Raw genomic sequence first — 24903 nt, forward strand, 5'->3', positions numbered from 1 at the left:
GAACTTATATGATCTAAATGGATATGTTATTTTTGTATCAGGAAGAGAAAACCACATTTTTTCCCCAACACATTTCCATAGCATTTTTATTGCAATCAGAATATTCCTCTTCCTTTGGTCTATTCAGTAAAGGTGTATTTTTAGAGTGGAAAGACCTGATGTTACCTGTGGGCACAGACTGCTCTTGAGTGCTTTTCAGTTCCACGTTTGGTTTTATATCTGAAAAGAAAAGGATTACAAATATTAGCTACTTACAGTAAATTTTTTCAGATTTGAGCACTCTAAATTTAATAAGGATACTATTTTGGAAGATTTAGTTGCTGATTTCCTCTTCAGAGCAGGACTATTCTTTCTCTTTATCCTCCCTAAAATATGCCTCAAGGAGAATAAAAGGAATCCATGAAGCAATTATACTTTAAAGAGATTAAGAGGAACAAATTAGTACTTTGTATTTACCCACATACTTACCATTTCTGGTGCTTTTCATTTTTTCATAAAGACCTGAGTTCCTATCTGGTATTGTCTCTCTTCAGTCTAAAGAGCTTCCTTTAGCATTTCTAGTAGGGCAGCTGTGTGAATGACAACTTTTCTTAGTTTTCATTTATTTGGAAATATCTTTATTTTGCCTTCAATTTTAAAGGTTGTTTTTACTTGACATAGAATTATGGGTTGACAGTTTTCTTCTGGCACTTTAAAGATGGCATTCCACTATCTTCTATCCTCTGCTGTTTCTGATGAGAAGTCAGTGATATTTTGTATTGTTGTCTTCCTATATATATGTATTCTTTTTCTCTGAATGCTTTCAAGATTTTCTCCTGACTTTTGGTTTTTAGCAGTTTGACTATGATATGTCTAGGTGTGGTTTTATCTGCATTTATCCCACTTGGGTCCACCGAAATTTTTATGTGTAAAATTATGTTTTTCAGCAAACCTGAGAAATTTTCAGCCATTATTTCTTCAAATACTTTTTCTCCTCCATTCTCTTGCCCCTTTTCTTCTAGGACTTCATTTACATGTATGTTAGACTTTTTCATATTTTCCCACAGTTCCCTGAGGTTCTATTCTTTTCCCCCCCAAAGTTCTTTCCTCTGTTGCTCAGATTGAATATTTTCATTGATAAATCTTCAAGTTCACTTTCTCTTTCTTCTCTCATCTTAATGTGCTGTCAAGCCTATCCAGTGAGTTTTCTATTTCAGATATTGTAATTTTTAGTTCTAGAATTTCCATTTTGTTCTTTTTTCTAGTCTCTGCTAGATTTCCTATTTGTTAATTCATTACAAGCATATTTTCCTTTGCATCTTTGAGTATAATTATTATACTTGTTTAAGATCCTTGTCCAATACCTATGTCACTTTGGGCTCAGTCACCTTTGGTTTCCTTTTCTCTTGAGTATGGGTCACATTTTCTTGTTTCTTCCTATAACCTAAAAATTTTGGATTGTACCCTGGACATTATAAAGATATTACAGAATTTCTGGAGTCTGTTATGTTCCTTTGAAGCATGTAGATCTTTTCTTTGTTTATTTTACTTTTTAAAGCATGTAGTTAAACTCAAATTCTGTTTCATCTGTGGTGGGCAGCAGCTAGCATAACCAATTGTCCCGGTATACTTGGGATTGAGGATTTTCCCAGACCACAGAACTTTCACAGCCTCAGGGAACCTGGGATAAGTTGGTCACTCTTGCAGAAGTGTAAATCTCTATTCAGTTACTTTCACCTCTGATGGATTGCTCAGGGTATGACCCATACATGTGTAGTTCAAGGATTAGCTAAAGATTTGGTCCAGCCAGAGAATTTATACACAAAAAGCCCTCTCTGCCCTCTCCATTCTAGGATTTCCCCCTTTGCCCCCCAACTGTTGTGATTGCTATCGTTTTTTAAGCTAGTAAAACTGTGGATTATCTACTCAAGTTTTGGTCACCCTGATGCTAAAACTGGGGCCTGCCCTTGGGCAAAAAAGCCATAAAAACAAGTTGGTAACAGGTATCAGATTTTTTTCATATTTTGTCCAGAACCTATAATTGTTATCTGTTGGAAGTTTGGTTCAATAGGAGGTACTCTTCTATTACTAGAAATGGAAACTCTCGGGACTTCCCTGGTGCTTCAGTGGTTAAGAATATGCCTTCCAATGCAGGGGATATGGGTTTGATCCCTGGTCAGGGAACTAAGATCCCACATGCCACAGGGCAACTGAGCCCATGCACCGCAACTACTGAGCCCAGTGCAGCCAAAAAAAAAAAAAGAAAGAAAGAAATTGAAACTCTCCTTTGTTCTTTTTTTTTTTTTTTTTTAAATATTTATTTATTTATTTATTTGGCTGCACCAGGTCTTTAGTTGTGGCATGCAGGATCTTTGTTGCCGCGTGCAGGATCTTTAGTTGTGGCATGCGGAATCTTTGGTTGCGGCATGTGGGCTCTTAATTGCAGCATGCGGGATTTAGTTCCCTGACCAGGGATCGAACCTGGGCTCCCTGCATTGGGAGCATGGAGTCTTAACCTCTGGACTATCAGGGAAGTCCCTGTTCTTTATTTTAATGGTGACCATATACCCAAAACTGCTCCGGATGGCACTGATTTCAAATATTCTATACTATATTTCAGACATATTCCAATTATTGTTTTGAAAAATATAGTCACTGTACTTACATTCTATCCTAATTTTAAAAGTTTAACACACCACCCATTAGATGTTAGCAGCAAAGCATAAGGGTAGGGAAAATACAAATTTTTTAAATTATTTATTTATTTATTTATTTATTTATTTACGGCTGTGTTGGGTCTTCGTTTCTGTGCGAGGGCTTTCTCTAGTTGCGGCAAGTGGGGGCCACTCTTCATCGTGGTGCGCGGGCCTCTCATTATCGTGGCCTCTCTTGTTGCAGAGCACAGGCTCCAGGCACGCAGGCTCAGTAATTGTGGCTCACGGGCCTAGTTGCTCCGCAGCATGTGGGATCTTCCCAGACCAGGGCTGGAACCCGTGTCCCCTGCATTGGCAGGCAGATTCTCAACCACTGCGCCGCCAGGGAAGCCCAATGCAAATATTTTTAAAATAAGCAAAGGGGCAGCCTGCTATGTGGGGTCAAAACCCAAGATGGGTGAAAGAAACATCCATACAAGGAATGGGGACAGGCCAGGCAGGCTGCTGGAGACCAACCAGCATGAAGAGTGTGCCTGTGTGTGGTGGGCATTCAGAATGAAATGAGGAGGGATTCTATATGAAGGGGAGACAGCATGGAAAGTCAGAGCCTGAGACGGATAAGAAGGGCAGGAGAATTATGTGGCCTGGAGTGTTACAGTCTGAGAGGCATGAAGAGGATATCCAAGTAAGTGATGGCCTAGCATGAAGAGTCAGAGCCTGAGCATAGTGAAGAGGACATCTATGCCTGGGGGGTGGTCTGGTTTCAGAGAGTAAACAGGGTGAGCAAGGTAGCTGCACAGGGACAGTGGGGGCTGGCGCCAAGGAGCCCAAATGGAGTGAGGAGAGTTTCTGTGCATGGGTGTGGTCCAGTGCAAAGTGTCCAAACTTGAGTGGGGTGAAGAGGGCATCCACATATTAGATGCAGCCTTGCACTGGGATGTCAGACACCAACAGCTGAAAAGGGTGTCCACATAGATCAGTGGCTGTAGTACAGCATGTCAGAACCCAAATGAGGCAAGGAAAGCATCTTCACTGAAGAGGAGATGGCAGTGGCAATGGATGACTGGTTATATAAAGGAGGATTGATCAAATAAGAAAAATATAATAAAGGATAATGAGACCCAGGTTTTTCTCTGTCAGAGAAGGGAGTTACAAATATGGAAACCTGTGTCCTATATTGGAAATGCAAGTATTGGCAGGAACATATGGCTTCTACTGCATATGAATTGATACAAAATATAAATGTACATGTGTGTATATGTATGGCATACATACACACAGTCTCTAGCCCTGTCCACTGGGAGCACCTGGGAGCAGTGACACCACAACAGCTCCTAGCATATAGATATTAACTTCTAAATATCATTCTCCACTTAAAGGAACCAGATTCCTTGGAAAAATGGCTGACTCCAAGGCTGGGGCAGGGAAAGTACAGGTGAGACTGGAACATTTTGTTGCGCCAGAAAGCAAGGAAGTGCTCACAGAACGAAGAGGATATGTTAAAAGGATATAGAAATCACTTTGAAGGGGTTTCCACTGGCCAAATCAGAGACAAGGGAGCATCAAAATTATTATGATAGTACTAGATTATAACTCATTGAAAAAAAACAGAAATTCATGAGTCCATGTTGACATTAATAAGAAAGTTAATAAATTAAAAGTCTAGTAACAAATGGAATATTTATATAGATTCAAAGTGCTTCTCCTCAAAATACTTATTATTACAAACACGAAAAGAGAAACTATATAGTGGAGAGCCCTGTAGACACTACTGTAACTGAGCAAAGTGATCATCATCAGTAATGGGATAAATGAAAATTATGTGTCCACTGATAATGAAAAGAACACAGCATTGGACTTCCCTGGTAGCACAGTGGTTAAGAATCTGCCTGCCAATGCAGGGGACACGGGTTCAAGCCCTGGTCCGGGAAGATCTCACATGCCGCGGAGCAACTAAGCCCGTGCGCCACAACTACTTAGCCTGCGCTCTACAGCCCACGAGCCACAACTACTGAGCCCGCGTGCCACAGCTACTGAAGCCCCCATGCCTAGAGCCCATGCTCTGCAACAAGAAAAGCTACCGCACTGAGAAGCCCGCGCACCGCAACGAAGAGTTGCCCCCGCTCGCCGCAACGAAGCCGTCACGCAGCCTAAAATAAATAAATAAATTTATATATATAAAAAAAACACAGCATCACTTCTGTGATATTCCTGTCAAATATGCACAACATGAATCTAAACGTGAGAAAACAAACTAACTGAGGGTAATTTACAAAATAACTGGCTTGTAATCCTCAAAAGTGTCAAGGTCCTGACAGACTGAGAAACTATTCCAGACGGAGAGTGAAGAGACGTGACAACTAAATGCAATGCATGATTCTGAGCTGAATCCTTCTGAAGTAAAGGACGTTATAGAAGCAACTGGAGAAATCTGAATGGGGTCTGAGGATTAAATGGTAGTCATGGGGACTTCCCTGGTAGTCCAACGGCTAAGACTCTGTGCTCCCAGTGCAGGGGGCCCAGGTTCAGTCCCTGGTCAGGGAACTAGATCCCACATGCCGCAGCTAAGATTTCACATGCCACAACTAAAAGATACCGCACCCAGCAACGAAGATCCCCCACTCCGCAACTAAGACCCGGCACAGCCAAATAAATAAACAAATATTTTAAAAAATGGTAGTCATAGATCAATGTTAATTTCCTGATTTTGATGGTTGTTTTGTGGTTATGTAGGAGAAGGTAGAACACACACTGAAGTATTCAAGGGTGATAGAGCTTCATGTCAGCAACTTACTCTCAAAATTTCCGGAAAAAAATAGTTTTTTGTACAGTATTGCAACTTTGCTGTAAGTTTGATAGTGGGTTTTTTTAAGTTTTTTTTTTTTTTTTTTTTTAAAGCTAACTGTGAAACTTTTAACTGCACACTAAAGGGATTCTGAACAGGAAAAAAAAAGAAAGAAAACTAGCTCAAAAGTTTCACATGAACAACCTTCATGTGAAAACACCTTTTAGTTACTACAGAGCAAGATGGCTTTTGATTTGGTGACCTAAAGGAAAAAGGTCCTGGTCCCCTGAACCTTTTAAACTCTCTGACAGTGACATTTAAATATCTCTCAATATTTTTTCAAGCAGCCTTTGTGTGCTGTAAATAACACCAGAAGGAACTGAGTACAGTTTCCAAGAGAAAAAGATTTGACTATCTGAGTATTCAGAACTTGAAGGAGACATTAAAGCCATCTATAATCAGGCTACATGGATGTTCTTCTTAGGTGCTAAAAAATACTTAAAAGACAAGGACAAAATAGATTGAAGTGCATTTTCCCCCTTGAACTCAAAGGTCTTTATAAACATATGAAGTCCAGTAGTGAATAGATGGTAAAGGAATTCCCATCTGAAGACCAGAAACCTGTTAAATATTTCTAAAAGTGCAGCAAAAGCTTTATAGTTTTTAATGGATCATTTTGTAATTCCTTCATACTTCAGTCCAAAAAAGACTTCAAAAAGTTTCCATGATGGGGTCTACTGGGGTCTTTTTAATGTGTTGGCAATCAACATAGTTTTAAACTATTTTCCAAAAAGAATGCTCTAGAAAGCTAAGAAGGAAAGGTCCCTATATTGCTTTTGATAGAAATATAGTTCCCTTTACTGATACTTATACATATCTGATGCAAATGATGGAAGAATTTCAAAGTGGGTTAATTTTGTTGAAATACAATTCTTGTCAATTTTCTACATCTCTCCTATTACTTGAATTGGTAAAGCATGCTCCTGCCTCAGGACCTTTGCTTTTACCCTTCCCTCTGACCAAAATGTTCTTCCCCTAGATAGCCACGTGGCCCACTTCCTTTCTTCATTCAGGTGTGTGCTCAAAAGTCACCTTATCGAACAAGCTTTATCTAACTACCCTATAATAAAATGTCATCCTCCATTGGCACTTTCTTTTCTCTTTATTTTTCTTCATAAAGTTTCATTTTCGGACTTCCCTGATGGCGCAGTGGTTGGGAATTCACCTGCCAGTGCAGGGGACACGGGTTCAAGCCCTGGTCAAGGAAGATCCCACATGCCATGGAGCAACTAAGCCCATGCACCACAACTACTGAGCCTGCACTCTAGAGCCCATGAGCCACAACTACTGAGCCTGCATGCCACAACTACTGAAGCCCGCGCGCCTAGAGCCCGTGCTCCACAACAGGAGAAGCCACCACAATGAGAAGCCCATGCACTTCAGTGAGGAGTAGCCCCCACTCACTGCACCTAGAGAAAGCCCCTCCACAGCAACGAAGACTCAAGGCAGCCAAAAGTAAAAATGAATAAATAAATAAATTTATTTTTAAAAAATTTCATTTTCACCACCTGACATATATTTGTTCATTTTTAAAATCTGTCTCCCCCCACCAGAATGTAAACTCCATGAAAACATGGATGTTGACTATAATTTTTTTTTTTTTAATAAATTTATTTATTCGTGTTTGGCTGTGTTGGGTCTTCGTTGCTGCACGCGGGCTTTTTCTAGTTGCGGTGAGCGGGGACCACTCTTCGTTGCAGCGCGCAGGCTTCTCATTGCGGTGGCTTCTCTTGTTATGGAGCACAGGCTCCAGGAGCACGGGCCTCAGTAGTTGTGGCTTGTGGGTTCTAGAGCGCAGGCTCAGTAGTTGTGGCGCAACAGGCCTAACTGCTCCGCGGCATGTGGGATCTTCCCGGCTCAGGGCTTGAACCTGTGTCCCCTGCATTGGCAGGCAGATTCTTAACCACTGCGCCACCAGGGAAGCCCTTGACTATAATTTTTATTGCTATTTTGCTGTATCTTCCACTCTCAAAATAGTGTCCAGTTGTGATAGCCACTCAATAAATATTTGTTGAATTAACACATGAATTTTTATATCACTATCTTTGCTACTTATAAACACTCTAGGTCAAGGTTCTGCAAACTACAGCTTCTCACCTGCTTTTGTATGGCCTGTGAACTAAGAATGATTTTTACATTTTTTAATGGTTGAAAAAAATCAGAAGAATACTGTTTCATGCGACTTGAAAATTAGATGTAATTCAAATTTCAGTGTTAATAAATAAAGTTTTATTGGAACACAGCCAAATCCGTTCATTTACGTGTTGTCTATGGCTGCTTTTGTATTCCACCAGCAGAGTTGAGTACTTGCAACAGAGACTATATGACTTGCAAAGCCTAAAACATTCACTATCTGGTACTTTACAGAAAAAGTTTACCAAGACCTGTTCTAAATCTATTATTAATACTAGCACTAATACTGTTGTGTCCAATACAATAGCCTCTAGCTACATGTGCCAATTTGAGTTTAAATTTAAGTTAATAAAAATTAAAAATTTAGTTTCTCAGTTACCCAACCACATTTTTTTCTTTAAGATTTTTTTTTTTAAAGGTCAAGTCTTTTATTTATTTATTTTTGGCTGTGTTGCGTCTTCGTTGCTGCGTGCGGGCTTTCTCTAGTTGCAGCGAGCAGGGGCAACTCTTCGTTGCAGTGCGTGGGCTTCTCATTGTGGTGGCTTCTCTTTTTGCAGAGCATGGGCTCTAGGCGTGCGGGCTTCAGTAGTTGTGGCACACGGGCTCAGTAGTTGTGGCTCACGGGCTCTAGGGCGCAGGCTCAGTAGTTGTGGCGCACGGGCTTAGTTGCTCCGTGGCATGTGGGATCTTCCCGGACCAGGGCTCAAACCTGGCTTCCCTTCATTGGCGGGCGGATTCTTAACCACTGCGCCACCGGGGAAGTCACCCCAACCATATTTTAAGTACTCAACAGAACACGTAGCTAGGGGCTTTCATATTGGATAACACAGATAAAGAATATTTCCATCACTGTAGAAAGTTCTACTGAATAGCACAGCTCTAGATTTTAGAATATCTCATTGCTGCTTGGGGTACCACTCATTGCAAAGCTATTTATTTAAAACAAACATTAAAACTCTGGATCAGGAAAAAACAAGTAGATCAAACCATGTATAAAAATTAAATATCAACCAAAATTCTAAAGATATTATACTAGGAAACAGCTTAACAAAGACCATCTTCTATCAATATTTCCAAAACTGCAATCGTAATTTCAGGCAAAAGCATTTTCCATTAATGCAGTAATCAAAAAGATAAAGGATCTAAGCAGCACCTTTCATACGAAGCATTTTACAAATTTCACTGATTAAAAAATTAATGTGACTTTTCAGAGGGTTAAAAAAAACCCCACATGACGCCAAACACCCAGATAAAATATTTTAAAATGTACCTCTGTATGTGTACAAATATAAACTCAGCATATACATTGGGATTTTTTGATATCATTAGATAAAATCATTTTTCTTACCTCATTTAAAAGCCAACATTACAATCAAGCAGAAAACCCTAGTTAACACTCTTTCATATCAATTGCCCCCCTGCTCTTCCCGTAACTAAATAACTAACTTCTGATATATTTTTGGTTTAATTAAATCATTAGTGTTTTCCACTGACACTTTACCTCTTAAATAACAAATCTTGTAAAAGGTATAACTATTCTCTTACTGATATAGCTCACAAATATATTAGACTGTAAAAGTTAAAGGTTATTTCTTTTGTAGTATCCCAAGCACTCTATAAATTCAAAGCTTTACTAGCAATCTCAAATTGTTTTCTTCCAGAATTGAAAACAAGCCTCATCACATGCTTACTGAGAGATGACAATTACAAATTTGTTTTTATTCCTTCAGATTCTCTTTCCCTCAACAAAGATGCTATTTTAAAAAATTCACTAGTTAGAATTCTTTTTAAAAGATACCAAGATTTTTCTCTGAGATTCTAGTATTTTATGTGCTGCAAAATGAAAAGGGGTAGATTACAAACAAAATTTAAACTTGGAAATGTCAGGAGTCTGGTTAATTGAGATTTTGTCAAAATTCACATGTGAATAATATAAGTTATCTACCAACAAAATCAAATATTTACATTAGCAACAAAATTGGCAACCATATTTTTAATTCAAATGGTTATAAACTTGTCTTTATTTTGATACTTTAAGTAATCATCATTCAATTAAGAATACCAGCTAATAAAATTCTACTCTTAATTTCAGAGATCAGATTTCCACTTGCTGGTCTGTTTTCCCAGTAGGAAGTGTAGATGCTAAAGAAGACCGAAATGTCAATCTCAGAAAGAATCATGTACTGAGTTTGCCAGCTGTCAGCAGCACTGGTGCCTGACAGCTGCCAGAAAGCCGTCTTTGAATATTGACATTCTCCTTTACCTTCATAACAATAAACTGATTCCTCTATTCCCATTCCTCTTTTTAAAATCTAAAATGTCCACTTTTACTTTTTAACAAAAAGCTTTGGAAACTGAGTCGCTGACTACAAAAATGTATGCATAATTGAAACATTCACATTCAGGACTACAAATGTGGCACAGAAGTGTTAGCTACTATTTCTGAAAGATCCTTCATGAGTTCCCTTTATTACTACCACATACAATCATACCTGGAATCTTACCATCACAAGAACAGTTCTGTATAATAAAAAAAAAAAAATGATCCCTATGACCAATGAAATTAGAATATTAGAATTGGAGTAGATATCTTAACTACCTTACCTCTCCTTCCCCTGCCACTTGATACTTGAATTTCCTCCAATATATCCCTATTTGGGTTGTAAAGTCTCTGCTTAGACACTTCCAAGTACACAGAAGTTATACCTTTCCATTTCAGAAAAACTCTAATGGTTTAAAAAGTTCCTCTTTAAATGTAGTGAAATTTAAATTTCTTAAACTGTCCATTTCAGATCCTAGTTCAGCTTTCTGGGAACATCCAGAATAAGTTATTACGCAAATGCTACCACTCAGTTCCCTAACCATGGTGACAGCTTTCTTCTGAACCCGGTTTTGTTTGCCTGTGGTCCTCCAAAAATGTGGCATCAAGCACTTAGCCCAGGAGTGCAAATGAGATTTTGTATTATCTCATAGCATCTCTGGAAGATAAACACGTGCAATGGCATTTATTATTCTCCCCATTTTACAAACAAAATTTAAGACACAAAGAATGACAAAAAATATAAAATCATGTAAGTGTCCAAAGGTACAATGTCAGTGGCACATTATGAAGAGAAGCAGGATTCCTTTCTTGAGTTTCACCTTTGTTTCAAAGAATTTAAATAATGTTTTAAGGTGCTTTCCTATATAGATTATAAATCTTAGAAGAAAGTCAGAACTAGAAGAAATTTTAGACCCAATTAATTTCAAACACCTCAAGTGACTATGATTGAGAGGAAAGGAAGATATTAAAAAGGGGGGCAAAATAAATAAATAAATAAATAAATAAATAAATAAATAATTTTAAAAAGAAAAAGAAAAAGGGGGGCATGCCTTAAAATGAGAGTAGTCTCTCCAGCCATGAAATACTTCCTTCCCTTCCTCCTTGGATTAAGGTAAAGGTTAAGAAACATCAAGACTACTTGTCTAAGAACATCGGATCAAATACAGCCCACGTTACCATTTCAATACTTCCTACCTTACCCTTTTTTACAAAATATTCCATTTTTTCCCTAGATTAAATTCTAGTGAAGAAATAATAGACTGTGGGGCACAGGTCTAAAAGAACAAATTCAATATCTAGTGTTATTTTCCTTGAAAGGTCAGTTACTCTAAAGTTGCAGAAAAATAAGTATATTTATATTTTACCATGGATATCACATGCCAGCAAATGAACATGTAGAGAGAAAAGGAAGAATGGGCATTTCATGTCATTGATACTTTGAAAAACTGTGCATAAGTGGTTGAATCCAACATATTCCAAGTAAGATTTTCATTTTGTAACTGTAAAATGCCTAGTTTCTGTTATAAAACAACTGATGTCAAAAACAGTTATGATGTTCTTATTATGATGTCAAGAATCATCAATTTGAAGTGGGTAATATACTTAAATGTGAAACTTAAAACAATCAAATTTCTAGAGGAAAACACAAGAGAATATTTTCATGGCCTTTGATAGGCAAAGATTTCTTAAGCAGGACATAAGGTGCACTTAATCCCAAAAGGAAAAAAAGTGATAACTTAGTCTTCACTAAAAGCAAGAATTCTATTTATCAAATAGATTGAGAAAATAAATAAGCATGTTACAGACTCAGGGAAAATATTTGCAATACACATCTGACAAAGTCTATGTTTCTAAAAATTTTTAAAAATGCCTAGAAAATCAATATGAAAAATACAAACAATCCAACTTTTAAAAAAAACGTACAGAAGACTTACAGCACTTCAGGAAAGAGAATATCTAAACAGCCAATAAACATACGAAAAGGTACTCAACATCATTATTCACCAGGAAAATACAAATTAAAACAATGAAAAACCACCAGAATGGCTAAAAGTAAAAAGACTGACAATAGCAAGTGTTAACAAGATGTGGAACAACTAGAACTCTCAGACATTGCCAGTGGGAGGGTAAACTGGGTCTAACCACTTTGGAAACTGTTTGGCAGTATGTATCAAAGCTAAATACACACCTACCCTATGACCCAGAAATGCTAGTCCTAGATATACATCCAAGAGAAATGAATGTATATGTCCACCAAAAGACATGTATAAGAATGTTCATCATATAGACAAACACTGGAAACAATCGAATGGCCATCAACAGTACAATGTATAAACAAATTGTGGTATATTCATACTATTCAATAATAAAAGAGAATGAACTACTAATAAATGTAACAATATGGATGGATCTCAAAGGTATGTTGAGCAAAAGAAGTCAGACACCAAAAAAGTACCTACTATATGATTTATATGGAATTCAAGAACAGGAAAACTGATCTATGATGACAGAAGTCTGAATAGTGCTTTACTTGGGGTAAAGGGAGGTTTTATAAATGGGCACAAGGGAATCTTCTGGGGTGATACAAATGTTCCCTAACTTTTTAAAAAATTTATTTTATTGGAGTATGTATAGTTGATTTACAGTGCTGTGTTAGTTTCTGGTGTAAAATGTTTCATATCTTGACCTAGAAGGAGTATAGGTAAAAATATATATAGGTAAAAATTAATCAACCTATATATGTAAGAAAGGTATACTTCATCGTATAAGTTACTACTTAATTTAAAAAAAATCTATTGAACACAAACATTTTCAAATATCTAAAATCCCAGGGGAGTTCCTTGGCAGTCCAGTGGTTAGGACTTGGTGCATTCACTGCTGAGGCCCAGGGTTCAATCCTTGATCGGGGAACTAAGATCCTGCAAGCCACACAGCGCGGCCAAAAAAAAAAAAAAAAAAAAAATCCCAAGCCTTAGAAATGCAATTATAGCATTATCTTCCCACTTTAAAAAAAAAGTCTGAATTTCAAGGGTTTCTCATGAGTCTTCTATAGCGTCTTTATAGATTATATCTATACCAACCATCCACTGAATGGGCGCCATATAAAAGTTCTGACAGGAAATTTATTTACATGTTATGTACCAAATAAATATGAAGATATTTTCAATGATAGATAATTCTTCAATCAAATTTTCCTGAGAATTGAGATTTCAAGATCTGTTTCAGGACTTCCCTGGTGGCGCAGTGATTAAGAATTTGCCTGCCAATGCAGGGGACACGGGTTCGAGCCCTGGTCTGGAAAGATCCCACATGCCGCGGAGTAATTAAGCCCGTGCGCCACAACTACTGAGCCTGTGCTCTACAGCCCACGAGCCACAACTACTGAGCCCACATGCCACAACTACTGAGCCCACGTGCCACAACTACTGAAGCCTTGTGTCATTCATCTTTGGAAAACAAAAACAAACAAAATCTCTCGATCCACATCCACATTTCTCTCCAGCAACAGCCCCACTTATTTCTCCACTTTACCTCCTAGCTAAACTTCTGGGGGAAATGGTCTATAACAATGTTTCTACTTCCTCTATTCCCATTCCCACTTTAACCTTTCAATTTGGTTTCCATCCCCACAGCTCCACAAAAAAAACACTTTTGTTAAGGTCACTAGCAAGTTTTATGTTGCCAAAGCCAACCCACACTTTTTGTCCTCACCTTACTTGATTTTCCAGCAACATTCAACATAGCTAACCACCCACTCCTTCATGAAACACTCCCCTCTCCTGAATTTCTGTTACACCACACTCTGCTGGTTTTTCACCCCTCTTGCTGTGCTGTTCCTCTCATGCTAGCCCCTCCTCCTCTATCTGACCACCTAAATAAGATGCTTCTCAGGGCTCAAACCCGAGCCCCCTTCTCACAATACATTCTCTCTTTAGGTGATCCTAATCATTCCCATGGCCCTAAATATCATCTATGGGCTGAGGATAACCAAATTTCTATCTCTAGCCAGACCTTTTATTCAGAGGAGAGGTTCACCAACCCTGCCCCGATCATTATTCTCCATTTTAGCACTTTCCTTCATAGCACGTCAAATAATTTTAATTATTTCATTGGGGATTTATTTGTTTGGGAAGCTATCTTCTTCATCTGACTGTAAATTCCATGAGGGCAAAAGCACTGCTCTCTTGTTCACCATTGTATTGCCAATATTTTGCATACATGACACATAACAGGCATTCAATAAATATTTTTGAATGAGGAATGAATGAATAAAGATTTCTGGCTTTTGAATTATATTGTGTTATAAATGTTGTATTACAAGGTAAGTCAAAATTGAATGTTCTAAAACTTTCATTGCTCAGCTATCTTTTAAAACCAGCATTTAAACAATAAAAAAAATATTCTAAATACATATAAAAAGATGATCCACTACTAATACAACATGTGCTATGAGAGTGATAATAAGTTTCACTAATACTTTTCAAACTGCGGGCAATGCCTATCAGACTTTAGTGTGCACAAGAATGCCCTAGGAATCTTGTTAAAATGCAGATTCTGATTCAGCAAGTCTGGCCTGAGATTCTGCATTTGTAACATGTTCCAGATGTTGCCAATGTTGCTGGTCCATAGACCATACTTACAGATTAGCAAGGGTCTAAAGGATCCTTGTAAATGATTTATGAATTAAACAGACCCTAACTTCGTGTCTAGTAGATGAAAGGTGATTTTCGTACACATCATCTTATTCAGACTGTGGCTGGTCTCTCGTAGTATAATAAACTTAGAGTGGTTCTCAGCCTTACCAAGACCAAGTGCCCCCTCTTTTAGAAAAAATATAATACCTCTTTACTATCGTAAGTTAAATATAACCTATCCACATATCCAAGTTGTCTAAAAATAAAGCCCTAACAGTAACATAAAGGCGAAATAAATGATAATAAAATAATCTGTATTTTAATATGTAAATGTACCAGCACAATTATTCTAGAAGACATAATAAGAAGGTGGTCAGATGTGTTTATAGAATCATCATGAATGCAAGAGACAAAAAATGCAAGATACAGGCGGCATCAATAATGGCAAAAGTCTTGGCTCCGAACTAAAGAAAGAATCATCTTCTCTTAATTTATATAGTAGTTGCATTCTTAAACAATTTAGATTGTATTAAAACCATGCAAGAATACTTTATGTTTGTACATAAAATGCAGTTAGGTTCTAGCAGTCATTAGATGACATAAAATATTATTAAGTTTCAGAAAAGAGAGATTCCAACCTAGAATGAGGAACAGCTTCCTAAAAGGCTGCCAGGTACTGATCTGTGGCAAAGGAAGGAAAGGGTCAACAGGTAGGTAGACCTAGCAGTGGTCTCTCCAGTGATATTCTTACCTAAATAATTTTACATGAGCAAATATGCACAGGAAAAAAATAGACTCTGTGGACCAGAAAAAAAGATCATGCTCACCAACCTATAAATATTTTTTATAGACGTGGAGTTGTATCATAGCTGATGTAAAATATAATAGCTACAGTCTGAAAAACTAATTTTTCTAATATTTAACAACTAATCATTTTTCCCATCATCTGCCTTTATTTCTGTAATTAAAGAACCATTTGTTAATGCTCATTAATAGTTGATTATATGCTTGTATACAGTGTAGATAGCACCACAAATGTACATCAGAGGCTTGATTTAAACTTCATTTGACTTTCATGCATATCATTTACCAAATATTAATGCACTGAGGATTATCCATATAAAAATTTATATTCTGACCTAAAAATAAAACTTTTTAACCAACCCTTTGAAAATACTAAAAATTTATTAAGTGTGTCATGAGTAAGATTGTGGTTCTGCACTGGTATTTTTTTTCCTGTGCATACTTGCTCTTGTAAAATTGTTCAGATGTGCCAAATATTCTGATATGTCAATAGTCTCTCAAATAGATAATACTTTGCAAATAAACTGATAGTGCTGTGATACAGAACTCAAATTAAGTAAAATACGTTATTCTCAACTTTAAGAAGCAACACATTTGTTGTGAAGAAATAGTTTACTATGGGAATTGAAGTGCTTCACTGAAACACTGCAAAGAATGTAGCAAAATTTTTAAACAAACCCAAAAGTTAGATTTCACTACATTATTTTGCCCAGAGTAGAGCCAATATTGGATTAGAAAAAGATAATAGTGTTCATCCTGTGGGATTTAGCCAACATTCCAAACTCTTCTATCAAACCTTTAACAGCACCTCTGATGAATTAACCAGCAAAATTAACTAGTTTCCATGTCACTATTTTCTTCACTATCTTTACCATAAAAGCTGAACAAATAAATAGTCAAATGACCAAACACGCAGGCAACTCATTCATTAATTTATTCAATAAATATGACTACAGTCCTACTATGTGCTACGGACCAGGCTGGGTACTAGTTATCACTGGTGATAAAAAGATCCTTACACTTTGGAACTTGACAGTCTAGACGGGGCTACAGGTGTACTAATGACCAAAATAAGCAAGACACCTAGATAAATAATCCTTAGATAATTAAGAGTTAAGAGTAGAAAATACTGTTATGCGCTGTTTCATCAGTGATGCTACTGAAATGTTTTCCATTTCTCTTATTTAAAAAAAGTTTCTTTTATAAACCTACAAATAACCTGATGTGCCAAAAACGTTATCTCTAAGAACACTTGTTAATAAATACAATTTGTGATATGTTGCCAATTCCATTGATATAAGTCAGGAGGCAAGCTGATTTTGAATTTTTGACAATGAGTAAAAAGTACTGCTCCAAAAATGCTTTTATTCTGTTTCATATCCCTTATTAAACACTTAGTTTTTTATATCTCCTAGATGAGACACATATCCAATATAACATGGTATCAACTCCAAATTATTTCTATTTACCCTACACCACTCTGGACTCTAAGAACTTTAATTTTGGATGCAAAAAGCAGATTTCAATTAAGGCTGAAAAAATGATCTCATTCAGGATCACTGGGGATTAAAATATTTTGATAGACTATATAGCAATAATAATTAATAGAGTTATATGTAGCTCACTTTTCAAATAATCCACATATAATAGAAATATGATTATTGTTTCATCATTTCATCTTTTGAAAAAAGTGATTCAAAAGGCCTTAGGGTCATCCTTATGATTTCTAATTACTATGAATGTACCAGTTAATGAGAGAGTTGTATTTTTCAAAAGCTTGATAGCAGAGTATACTCTATGTCCTTGTGATGTTTAGAGTCTCTTTTCACAATAATTAATGAATATTTAGCACACCCAAAAAGCATTTCTTGGGCACTTACTACAGGCCGGTTTCTGTGTTAATCACTCAGCTCTTCTCATACGTGGTCTAGAACTACAGCTTGAATCAGCAGCCTATTAATATTGGGTGTCTGGTAAAAGATCTACCAATAATCTTTTAGTCCTAAGTAAGTGTAAATATATACATTTATACATTGATGACAAGCTTATAACAATGTATTAAAAAAGGCATCACTGGAAAGATGTATGCTAATTTTATAGCACCATCTATATATCTTACTGATGGAGAAAGCAAATTTCCCCTCATATTTGATCCATATTTTAATGGACTAATATGTGATCCTGAAATCTGCTGATGTAAAGATAAGGTTTAGCATTAAGTGATATTCTAGCCTAAAAACCAGTAACATTTTTTTTCTAAGTTTTCTCTTTCTGTTATACCACTTAAGTACTTTAAAATTTTTCTGAGTTCTAACAAAGAATTGCTAGCACCAATCCCTTACTCACAAAAATTAATTAAATAAAAGGCATCACAATAAACATAATGAAAATTACTTTTCAGCACCATTTTAAAAACTGAATGCAACAAACTCTGAAGGTCTTTTATGAACCAGAAACTGTTCTTAGCACTGAGCATACAAAAATAAGACAGAGTTTCTGCCCTCAGAAGCTTAAAGACCAGTGGGGGAATAAACACTTAAATCAATAAATAATTTCAATACAACTGGCAGAAGTATGCACAGTAAGGAAAGGTCCTTAGCCTAGCTGGAGGGAGGTGATGGGACTGAGTAGAATGACCACCAGGAAAAGTGGTGACCACTTTTCAAAAAAATGACCACCAGGGAAAGTCATGAGGAGGTCCTTCACAGTGATAATGCCTCAAAAGAGTCTCGAAAGATGAGTAGGCATAACTAGGTAAAGAATGGGGTGAAATTTTTAGCAAAGACATGGAAGTGTGAAAAAGCATATTGGATTATAGGAAGCACAAACGGGAATTTTCTAAAATTGTGTTCTACCTGGACCCCATGGCCTTTCTGTGGCTTTTGTTCCTTTGAATGTTACCATTTCAACCTTCACATGTTCATAATACAGGGCTAGTAAACTCCACCATCTGGAGGCTATATATCTGTAAATCCCAACCATCCAGAGCATAGAAAGAAACCCAGAAGTGAAAAATGGCTACCACGAAAGCCATGTGGTGAGAAGCTGACATCAAGAAGGAAACAAAAGTTACACAATAACCTGGGAATATTTAGTGTAGGGGCATTCAGCTCTACACAGTTCAAAACCCCGTGAGAAAATACTATAGAACAATACATTACCTGATGGTCAAAACAGTGAGCCTGGGTCACCAAGATAAAGTTTTCTCTTGTGGACCTTGTTTATAAAGCAGGGGTCTGTGTAATAAATACTCTTAGAAAGATTTCTATCCAATATTGTTGAAATAAAAGGTCATATATTAAATGAGAAATATGCCAATACCTGTAAAATTCATTATTTGTGAACCACCCATTTCTCAACCATATCAGACAGAAGGGATATTATTACAGCACAAATAACAAAATTTAGTAACATAAAGAATCTCTGGATAAAAAATATTTAGGATCACAAATTGTGAGAAAAGAAAAAAATTATAGTTTTTGATTTATTATATGCATTAAGTCTTTTCATTTTTACATGACAAGCTTTCTATTTCAAAAGCTTATTTCATCTGACATCTTCACACATAGAAACTCTCAATAAATGTCTGGTAATGAATGAAAAAAATGAATGAATTTTTAAAAAAGATTTTATATGCTGAAGGAATGACTGACTATATAGCCTCACATTTCACAATAAACTATAGCATATTAATTTGACCCCCAAATTAGGCAGAAAATAAAAGTATTCCATAAAGTACTCTACTTGCTTATATTGCCAGGAAATGAGAGGTATACACCATAGGTCAAATTCTAGATTGAGACCAAAATATCAAGATAATATGAAAGTACTTTATTTAAATATCAAATACATGAGCCAGATTAGCCAATCTTGGGTGGTTATAATGAACCAGATATTTTGCTACATCAAATACTCTGGTCCTCAAGGACCTGATTTTAGAATAGCCAAATTCACATCACTAACCTTTTTGTTAATTTTATTTTTTGATTTAAGTGTTGAAGTTTTTGCATTAAGCATACCATATAACATCTATCTGTATGGACCTATGAATATAATCTACTCATCTAAACTCACAACTTATCACTGATCCAATTCTATATTCTACCTCTTTCCATTTATAGTCTGTTCATTCCAAATCAAATTCTACACAAGTTTTCACTCCCTTCTTATTCAGACTTATCTAAAAGCCTTTGTTAGGGCTTTAATATCTTAAATTATGCTATTTAGTTAATAATTTCTTTATTTCACATTAAATAAATGAATTCGGAAGTATTAACATTTACAGAGAAACATTCCAGTTTCCACTGTCTTACAGTATTTTGTATGTTATTCTTGAGAAGTGAAATGATTAAGACTAGGAAAAAATAGTGTTAAAGTATTGATCTATAACTTCACAAAAACAAATTCAGCAATTCATTTGTAATAATTAAAGCATGAGAATTTTTAAAATTATTTTTTCATAGTGTACAGCAACCTAATTTTTTTCCTGTTCTTGGCCAATGAAATCTTTACATGTTAAAAATTACACGTCATAAACCATTTTTTCAAATAGTCAAAGTGCAAATTTTTCAGTTATTTTTAAACCTTGATAATTTTTAAAAACTTAAAACAGAAAGAGTTTTGCATAAGAGAAAACACGAAGTATTATTCAATAATGGTCATTTAAAATTTTCTACATACATACTGTTCATTGACTTATCATTTGGCATTCTACTTAGAGGGAAAAAAATGTATATAAGGGCCAAGCCAGTTTTAAAAAATTATAAACATACCCACGTGCAAATTGAGGATTTAAGACCACAGTACTGCACTCAATTATACTGTGAAACAAAATTTATCTCATGTCCTAAAGTATTCAGTCAAGTTTTAATAACTTCACATACCCTAGACGTAAAGCTGCCAAAGATCAAGGTTCATTGGCAATAAGAGCCTTTGATTATTATGAAGAAAATGTCCATGCTATTCGTAATATTTATCAAGTTAACATTTTAATTAGGTGTCAGTATCTCATTTATTAATAGAATGAATACATTTCTCACAAATTCTGATTTTCTGTCACCACCTCCCCCCAACTTGAGATGCGTCTGCCATTTTCAAGGTTTTAGAAACACTTGTTGAAAAGACCACTGAAAAGTTTACAATAGTAGGGTGAAATTTTAATTATCCCAAGGAAGTACATACTAAATAATTTTTGAGAAGCGAGGATAGTTTTATGACTTTCAAAATTAATTCAAATGAAACAATGTGAGCCTGATTTTTGCTTTGAGTAAAGAAGTTATCATTAAAAGATCGAGTTCCAAGGGAACCACAAGCGCCAACACTTTAAAATTTACCTTCCCATATGACAGCCTTTACCCTTAGAAGAAAAAAGTCACCTTTCATTCTAAAGAAGTCACTCAGGTTAGCCTAATTCCAATAGACAGTGAAGCCATGGACGAAAAAACCATGCAAAAGGATTAGTTATTCCAACTCAGGTTTGCTGCCATTTCAGGGACACCCCATAAGTACTCTTCCTCTGCAGACTTAGAGTTGACCCCTGACAACCCCTAAGAAATAAAATTGTGGAGAAGTTATCACTGTCCAAAGCTGGGGTGGGGGGGAAGGGGAGCAAATGAGAGATGTATGAGAACCGACACGCTTTGCCCTCTGAAATGCCTCATATTTACTTTTGACAAAAGAAATAAATAGAAGCAAAACCGAGATTCAGAAGGAACTCTCTCTGCTGCGTGCACCGGTAGAGCATTTTAAAGACCCTTTAGAAAAGAAGCGGGCTGGAGGCTCACCTTCCATCTCGCCGCCGGGCTGGGCTGGAGCTGCCGGTCTGGCTACCCGGCCTCTCCACGTGCTCCTGCAGTCGCCGGGACGCAGCGCGCAGCTGGCGGGAGATTCCCAGCGCGGGGAGTCCCCGGGATCCGGCCGCCGCTTCGGCGCAGATTGAAAGGGACAGGAGCCGGCGACCGGCCGGTGCGCGGGGTTACAGCGGCGCTGGCTGGCGGCGTCTTTAAAGGACGCTCACCGCGGAGCGCCGGAGGTACCTACCGCGCCTCCAGCCTCCTTTTGAATGTCAAAGCCAAGAACCCCGATAGGATGGAAACGGTGCGACTGTAAATTGTCTCAAAATGTCCATTTTGGAAGGATGATGGATGGGAGAGTAATATCACATGGCGGGAGGGAGATCTGGATTGCTTTCTTTCAAGTATAAGTTAAAAGAGGTTTGTCTTAAATTGAGCAAAATCTGGAACTTTTGGTCTAGATTCAGGGATGATAGCCATGAGTGCCATCGATGAGAATTCACTTCACTCGATGTATACGTTTTACTTCTTCAGTTTTTCATTTCACATAATAAAAGTTCTTGGTCCAAGTTTTCAGAAAGTTCTAAGACAGTTCCAAAGAATTTTGGCACTTTCATCAACTCAACTTTTTCATTTTTGGAAGCAATTCTCTCACTTTGTTCTCCCTTCTGGGAACTGCTTGGTTTATTTGCCACCACTCACAAAATACTACACATTCTGTTTATGTGTGTCTATTTTCTGCTACCTTGCCTTCCTCCAAATAGGATCTGAAACAGCTTACAAAAATACTTATATAATGTATCAGTGCTAAGGGGTTGGGGAGACACATAAGAGTAAAATTAACTCAAAGATGTTAGTACACAGAGTTAACAACTTTTCCCAACATCCTTGCCACTTTATAGAGGTCAAGCACACACTTGACTATAGGGAGAGGAAAGGGGAAGTGACCACATAATTTTTCAAAAACAGAATTTTTCTTCACACTGAGGTCGAAGGGACATTGTTCAGGTGAGTCCTCATAAAGTTACCCAGTGTGCGGAATTGGACAACATGTAAATGATTCTCAGAAAGACCACTTTCACCCTTGTTAGAAACTTACGTTGTTGATATATATAAATATATTTGAGACTTAAGGTTGGGAGTTTGTGCATCAGCAGGCCATATCAGAATAAACCCACACCTACCAGTTAAAGAACGCATGTTGTAATTTTATGAATTTTAGTTTATTTTAAATATGCCTTGGTATAGGAGATATGTATAGATAGATATAGGTATATAATTTTTAAATGAGTTAATAACTTGTATTGGCTTTGTTTTAAGATCATGGCACCACGATAGCATCTCTATAGCTTGTATGGGTTGGAGTTCTACAGGATAATATCAATTTCAGAGAAATACTCTAAACACTAGGTCTAATTTTAGTATTGAAAGGGGAAATTTGTTGTTTGTTAGTTTCTAAAAGCAAAAATAGCACATCAAAAGTAGCAGAAGAGGAACTGTAAATTTTCACAGGGATGGTGTAAGGATGAATAGTTATTTGGTTATTAAAGAGTTTTAGAAAACGTTTAGCTTCCATTACAATGTTCTTTATGCTTAGCAATGGAATGTGTTACTACTTTGTAAATAATTAGTTCAGAATTGAGTATTTCAGACTCAAGAGAATGACACTTAAGGGGATAGATACAAAGTAAACAGGTAAAATAATTTATGCAGCTATTTTGCCCTCAAGGAGGTGGAGCATAAATCCCCACTCCTTAAGTGTGGGATTCACGTATGGGAGTTCCCTGGTGGCCTAGTGGTTAGGATTCTGGGCTTGCACTGCTGTGGCCCGGATTCAATCCCTGGTCGGGGAACTGAGATCCTGCAAGTCACGTGGCGTGGCAAAAAAAAAAGATTAAAAAAAGTGGGATTCACATAGTGACATCCTTCCAAAGAGTACAGTATGAAAAGGGAGAGGGAGGAGAGTAACTTTATATTACAGAAACCAGACAAACACTACCTCAGCCAGGTGATCAAGATAACATCAACAATGATATAAGGCATGTTGATAGTTTGTACCTTGATACAATGTGGTGAGTATGGCACTTCACCTCTGTAATTTTCCACCCGTAAACCTGTAGCCCCAGTCTAATAATGAAAAAAGAAAAGCAGAAAAAGTCCAATAGACAGGCATTCTGCAAAGTGTCTGACCAATTAAGGTCAGGTCAATGTCATAAAAACTGTAATTAACTGTCAAGGTCATCAAAACCAAGAAATGTCTGAGGAATTGTCACAGCCAAGAGGAACCTAAGGAGACTTGATGACTAAATGTAATGTGGGACCCTGATTGGGATCCTGGAGCAGTAAAAGGCCATTAGGTAAAAACTAAGGAAATCTGAATCAAGTATGGACTTTATTTAGTAAGGTATCAATATTGGTTCATTAATTGTGAGAAATGTACGATAATTAATGTAAGATGTTAATAGTAAGGAAATAGGTGGGTGTATGTGAGAACTCTTTGTACTGTCTTCACAATTTTCCTTAAATCTAAAACTTCTAAAAGAGTGAATGGATACTTTAAACAAATAACTACTGCTCACTTGGTTAGGTCTCTTCTCATAGTATTCAAAGTTGATCACACAGCGTTTACAAGGATCAATTACTTACAACTGGGAAGGTAATAAAACACTGTGGATTTATAATGTACTTTGACTAAAACTGAAATGAGAAACTTCCAGGGAATCAGAGGTGATGCCTAAACTTGTCTTCATTATCATCACTTTAAGAAGGGAACAGTTGAGACTAAACCATGAATCTAGACACTGTAACTGACATGGGTGGATCTGACTCACCAAATCACATTTCATGGCTTATGCTATGTAGGTAAAATTAACAGTGACTAAAACTGAAATCACTGACAAAGGTTGCTCCCGGACCATCTGAGATAGTCCAAGTACTGACTCGGCTCAAAGGAAATAAAACTGAAAACTCTTGATCTCACCCCAAATAATCATTCTGCACCCTGTCTGAACCTTGGGCTCTCTACCCACCAGCCTACTCAAAACCACTACTGAGGGTGTCCCGCTGCTAAGAAACAGACAACACACAGGGCTTTCCAGGCCATCAAATTAGTAGCCAAGAAGGAACCATCAAAGAGGCTGGCATGGTCCCCTTCGGAGCTCGCTGATCTTGACTTAGCATCCCTCCCCGCAGGAAAAGCATTTGAGGATCTCGCCTTTCAATTGGGCCCTTTCTTTAAAGCAGTCTTACTTCACAACCCTGGATTCATTTGCAAGCGGGGTCTCTCAACGCCGTGTGATACTCGAAGTTGAAGATGAAGATTAAACGTTCCTCTAGAGTGTGAAGGCCTGGAGACGCCTTATTGGTGCACTAGCGGTTCTTCATTTTGTGGGTAGAATACAGTTGGGTAAAAATTGGGTGTTAAGAGTTTGAAAAAGATTGTGCACACAGTTTCAGACAGTTCGTGAGAAGAAAGGCATAGGAAATTACCACGCGGGGCTCTCTGCTTCCTGTGAAGTGTAAATTTTCACAAGCTGCTCCCTCCTCAGGTCCTCAGGTAATCGCATTCCCTACCCGCCCAATCCCACTGGGACCGCCATGTTCCTCTCGTCGATCTCTTCAGCCCCCAGACTAAGGAAGTGACCGAAACGCGAAGCCTTGCTTTATTTTCTTCTACTCTTTTCTTCTCTCAGGGACTGCTCAGAGAAAACCGAGCCACCGACAGCGCGGGGGAACGGCG

General features: G+C 37.2%; 1 protein-coding gene across 1 annotated transcript in view; it reads right to left on the bottom strand.

The window, feature by feature from the left end:
* Positions 1 to 24887, bottom strand: part of IKZF3 (IKAROS family zinc finger 3) — an 89389-nt gene extending 64502 nt beyond the window's left edge. The window contains exons 1-2 of the mRNA XM_082442404.1: positions 21156 to 24887; positions 166 to 219 (exon numbers count right to left, since the gene is read on the bottom strand). Of these exons, the coding sequence (XP_082298530.1) occupies positions 166 to 219; positions 21156 to 21162 (61 nt within the window). The 5' untranslated portion in view covers positions 21163 to 24887. The remainder of the gene's footprint in view (positions 1 to 165; positions 220 to 21155) is intronic.
* Between the last annotated feature and the right edge of the window lie 16 nt (positions 24888 to 24903).

Source organism: Balaenoptera physalus (assembly GCF_965194825.1).
Source record: "Balaenoptera physalus genome assembly, chromosome: 20".
NCBI classification, from domain to species: domain Eukaryota; kingdom Metazoa; phylum Chordata; class Mammalia; order Artiodactyla; family Balaenopteridae; genus Balaenoptera; species Balaenoptera physalus.